Raw genomic sequence first — 8043 nt, forward strand, 5'->3', positions numbered from 1 at the left:
CGAGGCGGAAAATTGGACACCTCGGATCAACTCGCCAATCCGGCTCTGTGTGTCTAAACGCTCGCAGCTTGCCGGCAAAACGGCCCAACATTCACCGAAAATCTGGCAGTGTAAAAGGAGCAATACAGACAGACAACCATTCACACTCACATTCACACCTACGGACAATTTAGAGTCACCAATTAACCGTCTTTGGACTGTGGGAGGAAGCCGGAGCACCTGGAGGAAACCCACGCTGACACAGGGAGAACATGTAAACTCCACACAGACAAACCACCACATAAATGCTGCATTATTTCAGGCACCAGGAACCCTCTTGCTGTGAGGCGACAGTGCAAACCACTGTAACACCGTGCCACCTACTATATGCTTAGGAGGAAAAAGAGCACATTACGATCAAACTGCATAAAACACATTTGACAGAAAGTTGGCCGATCTGGAGTCCATATGGTCTGTGGTTTTATCCCCAGCGTTGGAGTCTGCGCTGTCTGAATTGAAGTTGCTGCAGCTGCTTGTATAAAGTCTGTATTTACAACAGTGCTGTTCCACTCTGAAACTGTTGGGGCGCCAAATTGCAGAAATACCAAATATTACATAATGTTGCTTTAACACCTCACACACCACCCACTGTACTTATGTACCACTGTATGTGTGTTTATATGATATTGTTCACATCTGCAGTTCCGACTCCAGGACAGTGTGTGTGTCACTCACCGGTCCGAAGCCTCCGCCCAGCGATATGAAGTCAGGGTGGTTCTTCAGGTCAAACAGCTCTATCTGCTGAATCGGGGTCTGACTGGTGGAGAGACGCCACGGCTCCGACAAAACCTGGAGAGTGAGCAGGACAGGGAGGAAAAAGAGATTGTACTCTACCACGTATCGTATTCTGTGGACGTCACTGAGACACTGCACCAAAGCAGAAGCTCACCTCTTTGAGGAAGGGCGAGTCCACTCCCAGGTATTTGGACACCACGTACAGACAGAAGAGGTGTCGGTCGATGCCGGCTCCGGTCATGGCCATGCGATAAAGGTTCTGGTGTCTCTCTGAAGCCAGTCGGAAGAGACGCCTGCAATGGTCCTCTGCCTGTCAAACATCATCAACAATCATCTTTACACTTTAAATTTACCACAAACACAACACAGACTCATGATCACACAGTCTGAGTCACTTTCACAGTGACAATGTTTTGTTCTGGAGTCTGTGCGGACATTAAAATGCTGTTTTATGAGACTTGAAATAGAGCAAATTAAAATATCCATCAGTACTTCTTCGTTCTCCAGAGCTTTGACGAAGGCACAGCTCTCGTTGGAGCAGGATCTCACAGTCTCCGTCCGGCCCTCCCTGAACAGACGCGTCATCGACGCTTCGTAAGTCAGACAGAAACCACCACGATCCTGGAGGACGAAGAGGAGGAGGAGAAGTTTGAGAGGAAGAAGGGAGAAGAGGAAAGAGGTGCAATTATTATATTATTATTTGAATCATGCTGAAAGATTGCACAAAATATCTCAACAATGATAAAAGCAAATTAGCCAACGTAACTTCACAAAGAATAAGACGTATTTCCAGGAAAATCTTTTTTTTTTTCATTTAACTTTTTCAGAGTCTGAACTTTCTCAGCAGCACATCGAGAGAAAAACTCAAACTCTGATATGCCCTGACACTGAGTCATGGTGACTACTTCCTGGTTTGGACAAAGGACAAGACATTACACAAAACTTAATAACAGTAACAACTCAACCAACCAATCAGTCCACAGTCTAGAATCTTTAACTTATTAAACTGCAGTCACGACAGAAACGATCCAGCAGGAGGAGGAAGCACTGACAGAAACTAGAACTATCGCCCCCTGGTTGTGTGACTCTGCCCACCAGCCCGATGCTACAAAATGCTTTAAGAAGTGTGTGTTTTGTGTGTGTGTGTGTGTGTGTGTTACCCTGTAGTACGCCAGCTGTAAGCCGATCTGTATGAAAGCGTCGGGGCTGATGCGCAGCTTCTTGATCCGTCCTTTTCCGAAGTCTCTGAAGGGAAACACGTGACAGTCCACATCGTCCGCCAGCGCCTGAGCAACAGCCAGAGAGCTGCTCACCTGAGCCTGAACCTGACACACACAGAAGAAGAAGAAGAAGAAGAAGAAGAAGAAGAAGAAGAAGAAGAAGAAGAAGAAGTGGAACAAAGGTGATCATTTGGGCCTTCACTGACATTGCATGCAAACTTTGTTATTTTTGGCGCGAAGTCGAGTCATCACGGTGTTGACACACTGTGCTGGGAGGCAGTGGAAGGAAACAATGGTGAAATCTGGCACTGTGCAGGTTACTCAAGCCAAGCATGAAACTACTGTGTGAAATCTTTTCTCCTGTTTTCCCTCTCTGTCAGTAAAAAATGTTTTTGTCGTGTGTAATTACAGAGAAGCAGTCATAAAAATCAGGTTTAAAAAACTATGTAAGACAAAGATCTTAGAAGTTAAAATCCTGGGACAAAATGTATCGTCTTGCTCTCCACTTCCAAAGTGAGCTAGGCTTCTCCGCCTGGATGTGCGTGGGTTTCTGCACTTAACTTAACTTTGGCAGGTGAGGACTGAACATAGAGCCGTTTACATCAGTGAAGGCAGCGACGCTGGGGTATGGGCCGCAGCTCAGGCACAGAGGAGCAAGTTAGCCTTGTCCATGGAAAGAGCTGCGAGCACCGTCCCACCTTTTTCTAAGTGACTGTGAAAACCTGCTGTGTTCATGTGTCCTGTTGTCACGTCACCTAATCAATTAACACACGACATCTAGCAACAAGGAACATATTCGTAAGGGAAGAGACGGGGTACAAACTTAAGTAGTGTAAACTGTCGTACAGTATAAAACAATATGAAATAACACAAGAATCCCTGCCCTGTGGTTATATGATGTTCCTGAGATATGACGTTAAAACATGATGTCACAGTCAAGCTGACCTTTGACCTTTTGACCTTCATTATTTTATCCTGTTAGACATTTGTGTGAAACTCTCATTGTAACTAGTTTATGAACTCTTGAGTTATGGACAAAAACATGTGGGCTGCAGACGCTCTGATCAGTGTTTGTGTCTCATATTTGTGTTATCACCTCTTTAATGTGCGCTCTGATTTTCTGAGGAGCTCCTGAGTGAAGTGCAAGCTGCCATTTGTCACACTCTGCACGTCACCGGTGACTAACACGTCCAAAAACACACACGACTGCAGAATTTGTCAATAACTTAGAAATCTCACTTTATACTTTTCCGATTAATCACTGACTGCATTCAACAACTACACAGATTTCACTTGGTTCGTGTTTTTGTTTGTTTGACGGATCAAAAGATTGGTTAAAAAAAAAAAAAAAGGGTGAGCAAACAGTAAAAGAAACAGGAAACGCCATTAAAAGACAGCCTGTTCCTGTTTAGCTCTGAGATTTGTCAGGTTGACCGCACACGACCCAAAATGAGACCCAGTGAGTTAAACCCTGCTTTTGGGCCAATCATAACAAAGTGATGGACACACATTCATATTTCTGATAAGAAGAGGAAGGAGCCTGTAGCTCACTGATACCAATTCTCTCTCAGCCCACTGTCCCCGTTTGCTTTCAGGTAGATAAGAGCAGGTCGAGGGGGGGGGGTCAAAGGGTACAGATGACCTTGGCCCAAAGCCATAAAAAGGTCAATGGTTGACCTTTAAATTGGATCAAGTACAACATTTAACTTACTGACGGGGTTAAATGCATTAACATGATAAATAAATGTATTTTTATCACTAGAACACGTCAACGTGGAGGAACTGATTTCCTCTCACGCCGGTGCAGAACGTACCTGCTGGTTGACCGTCACCTGTAGTTTTTGAGGTGTGTTCATGTGCAACTGTTTTGGCCAAGACACGCCGACTTTAAGGTGCAGACACACCAAACCGACATCAAAGAACTAGCGGCGACGAAAGCCAACTGTTGCGTCGTCTACGTCGCCTCACGTCGCCCTGTGTCAGTTGCATTTGAACACACTACACGGACTACATCCGACGGCCAAGTAGCACGTACGTTCTGCGCCTGCGTGAGAGAGAGCGGAGTGAGAGAGTGGTACATCCTGTCAGCCGAGGGGTTTCCTATCTGTGCAGCCGAGCACCGCAGCACCTCCACGGACTATTACATCCAGACGGTCCCGGTGTTTCCTCCGCAGGCTCCACTTCACTCAGCTGCCCGATAAACCCGCTGCTTCTTCCCACTTTAACCTGAATAACAAACCAGGGCTCGGTGCTCCGGTTGGATCCAAACGGAGAGCCGGGGCTAGCTCAGAGACTAGCGGAGGCTAACTGGCTGTGCTTCCCTCCGGTCATGCTGCGGCTAACGCTCCGCTAGCCGCTCCCAGCTAGCTCCGGTTTGTTATTCAGGTTAAAGTGGGAAGAAGCAGCGGGTCTGTGGGGCAGCTGAGTGAAGTGGAGCCTGAGGAGGAAGCACCGGTTAGCCCCGGTTTCACTACAGGCAGATTCACTCGCTACAGGGGCGAGGAAATAAAACCTGAACAGCCAATCAGAGTGATCTCTCTCACCGAAAAGCTCCGCCGCCGATTCAACATGCTCAATCAGCCGAAAAGCCACTGACGCCAAAGTGCCGACGGTGCGGGACACATCGCAAAAACTAGGGCGACAGACGCTCACCGACGGCCCGACTTTGGTCGACAGCCGACCGTCAGCTTGGTGTGTCAGGGCCTTTAGGCGGCGCTGCAGGGGGCCTTCGTCACCTCTAGTTCTCTGACATCAGTTTGGCGTGCCTGGGCCTTAAAGCGCCTTTTGAAACGAGTTAGAAGGTGCCGTACGATAAACAATGAAGCCGAGAAACAGAGAAACTGGAGTCTGACGTAGCTGACAAACTATTTTTTATATATCCGCTGCAATCCGCCAATATCTGGTCAGAAAATGTGTTTTGACACGTAGGAAGGCGCTAGTATTCTGTCTGGTTTGTACTTTTTTCTTTCAGTGAAAACTTCTGAAAAATTGTGACAGCAAGCACGAGGGTTTTAATTTTGTTGTAATGTAATGACTGGACTCAATAATCCTTGTGGAGCCTTGATGAAGAAATAAAGGCTGTTTTTTTCCAGCTCTCCGTTCATCATCAGTTAACTGCTGATATATAACAACCACATGATGTGGTTTAGACGTCATTAACTGAACACACACAGTTTTTAGATGTGAAGCAGCTCTGGGATTCAGAAGGCGACGGACACACCAACAGTCTGCACGAAGACGACTGACGTAGCTCGCTGACAAACACAGGGCGTCCCCTGCCTCAGCACAAACTGAGAACTGAGAGTCAACTGTCCTCTGGACTTCCTTATTCATCCGCAAGTCCTTCACATGACAGAGGGTTCAAAACAACAAAGAAGAGAATCTAGATTTTCTTTACGTCACACGACAGCAGGCTGCGAGAACTGTGAGAGTTGAGGGCGAAGGGAGAGACGAAGGACAAAGAAACCTTGAGCCAGAGTCCTGCATGAGGTCAGGTCCCCACAGGTAACCCCCCAAAAAGCTGTGTAACGAGCAAAAATATGTGTAATATAAATTCACAGGTAAAAAAGAACTACAGGTGGGCGGGGCAGCGGGTGAAAACACATACATATTTTCAAATATTTCCAGTGTCAGTGTCATCACTCCATACACTCACAACATGCACGCACACACACACACACACACACACAGATGTGTAATCTGATAAAAAAAAAAGAAAAAAAAGAATAAAACACATTTCTCAACTGCCCAGGCCACAGACAGAGTGTCAGAGCACAGGAAGTTGATGACAGAGGAAACTGCAGATGACCTTTAATGATTCAGAGGAGGCATTGAACTCAGAACATTCAAGATTTATTTTTATGAAGAAGGAGCTGATTACGACACCTTGTCCTCCCTCTGTCATGTTCTCATAAATTATGTTTTCATCCTACTAGAAAGAGAAGCTAAGAAGACTTGAAATCAGAGTTGGGTACCCACAGGTAAACCACTAAAAGCTGCTGGTAAAAAGTATGTTTATATATAAATTTGTGGGTAAAAATAAAGTACATATGGGCGGACAGGTGAGAACAAAAAAAATCATATAAAACATTTTCAACCACCTATCCGAAGCCGTGTTGCAGAGGCAGCAGGCCATACAAAGCCCTCTACCGGGCAACGCTTTCCAGCTCCTCCTCGGGGACCCCGAGGCGTTCCCAGACCAGATGAGATATTAATCTCGCCAGAGTGTTCCTCCTACCAGTGGGACGTGCCCAGAACACCTCTAACAGGAGGCGCCCAGGAGGATCCTGATCAGATGTTGAACCACCTCAACTGACGCGAAGGAGCAGCCGCTCTACGTCGAGCTCCCTCCAGATGTCCCAGCTCCTCAGCCTTTCTCTAAGGCCACTTGTATCTGCAACCTCTTTGTTTCGGTCACTACCCAGAGCTCATGACCATAGGTGAGGGTTGGGACGTAGATGGACCAGGAAATCGAAAGCTTCACCACGACAGTCCTGCACAGCGCCCGCATCACTGCAGACACCACTTCTGACATCTTAATCACTGTTATCAAGCTGCAGTTGCTTTTATTTTGAAAGTCAGAGACACCAGTGTAACCTTTGACCCCGTGGTCACATTGGTCACCGACGTGGAGGACTCCAGCCATGAAACTCTGCAGCCCGAGGATGAGGTGGCAGCCTACATGGAGTTCGGATCCTTTGGAGGTTTGATGGTGGTGGAAGGAGCATGCTAACATGTTTCCTAACCTGGCAGTGATTGAATGTTTTCACCATCCAGTCAAAGAGACGTCCAATTCAAGAACGGAGAACCAGCTTCATGTGAGGGACTGGAGCCTGGGGGGGTTTGATCATGGGTGAGGGTGCGGCTTTGACTGAGACATAAAGACAGGTAACAGGTCGGTTCTGGTACTGACCTTTAGGAGTATGGGCGGGTGCAGGTTTTCAAAACGGACCCGTGCAGCATCACATTGCATCAAATTTTATCTTGGAATCAACTCAACTCGTCCACCCCAATTAACTGTCAGTGAATCTGCTTTATAGTCACAGAAGGACAAACTCCAGGACTTTCCACAGGATCATCATGTTTCAAGCTTTCTTCAGTATCACAGTAATCCCCTTTAACTGCTGGTACATGTACGGGCACTCTGTAAGCCAGAACTGCCAACAGTTAATTCAACACTTTAAATACTGGTAAATGGTGGAATTTGCCCGAGGGGGGGAATAACAGTGTCAGACTTTGAAACTGCTGCTCTGTATTATCTACAGTCTGATTTTATGGCAGGTTGCCTCAACTACAGCGCCTTGCAAAAGTATTCATCCCTCTTGGTGTTTTCTACCATTTTGTTGCAAAAAAAAAAAAAAAAAAAAAAAATGTAAAGGGCCTGAGGCAAATGTCTGGTATGCATGCTCAGTCTTCAGTAGTGTCCGCCTTTGTATCACAGCTTCTAAAGACTTTTTGTTTCCAGCTCGGAGTCTTTCAGTTCTTGTTTGGAGGATTTCTTCACGCTCTGCGCTTTGAGCTCTATCCACAGATTATTAATGATGTTTAGGTTGGGGGACTGTGAGGGCCACGGCAAAATCTTCTGATTTGGAGGTGTATTATGAATAATTATCCCGTTGTTGGGCTTTATTGTCTTCACAATTTATTGTTTCTTATCTGTGACATTAAAGTAAATCAAAGCTTTGTTTCCACTGAGGGAAATGGTTTCAGCTCACAGAGACAGACAGGAGGTCTGTGTCACTGTGACGTGGAGTTACATTTCTGGGGAGGTGACATCATCTGTACGCTGCACATGCTACTCTACATCAGTCTGTGAGATGAATGAAATGAGCGCAGCAGCACTCGTGCAGTACAGCGCTTTGTGTGTGAGGTGGATCATAGGGCGTCACTGTTCTTCTTGGTAGTTGTAGTCTATTGTGTGTCACTGAGTGCGTTTACATGGACAGTTTAATTCCCTTTTCATTCAGAATGAAAGTTCATTCCTATTAAAAGTGATCTTGTAAACACCTAATTCAGAATGAAAATGGCCAATGTGATTGAAAATTCAATC

At 46.2% G+C, this 8043-nt stretch overlaps 1 protein-coding gene across 1 annotated transcript in view; it reads right to left on the reverse strand.

Annotated features, from left to right (window-relative positions):
* The window catches only part of cpt1a2b (carnitine palmitoyltransferase 1A2b), an 82240-nt gene that overhangs the window by 11697 nt on the left and 62500 nt on the right, over positions 1 to 8043 (reverse strand). Inside the window, exons 14-17 of the mRNA XM_050069330.1 lie at positions 1935 to 2099; positions 1267 to 1395; positions 929 to 1084; positions 715 to 828 (exon numbers count right to left, since the gene is read on the reverse strand). Coding sequence (XP_049925287.1) covers positions 715 to 828; positions 929 to 1084; positions 1267 to 1395; positions 1935 to 2099 — 564 coding nt within the window. The remainder of the gene's footprint in view (positions 1 to 714; positions 829 to 928; positions 1085 to 1266; positions 1396 to 1934; positions 2100 to 8043) is intronic.

This window comes from Epinephelus moara, chromosome 18 (assembly GCF_006386435.1).
Source record: "Epinephelus moara isolate mb chromosome 18, YSFRI_EMoa_1.0, whole genome shotgun sequence".
NCBI classification, from domain to species: Eukaryota; Metazoa; Chordata; class Actinopteri; order Perciformes; family Serranidae; genus Epinephelus; species Epinephelus moara.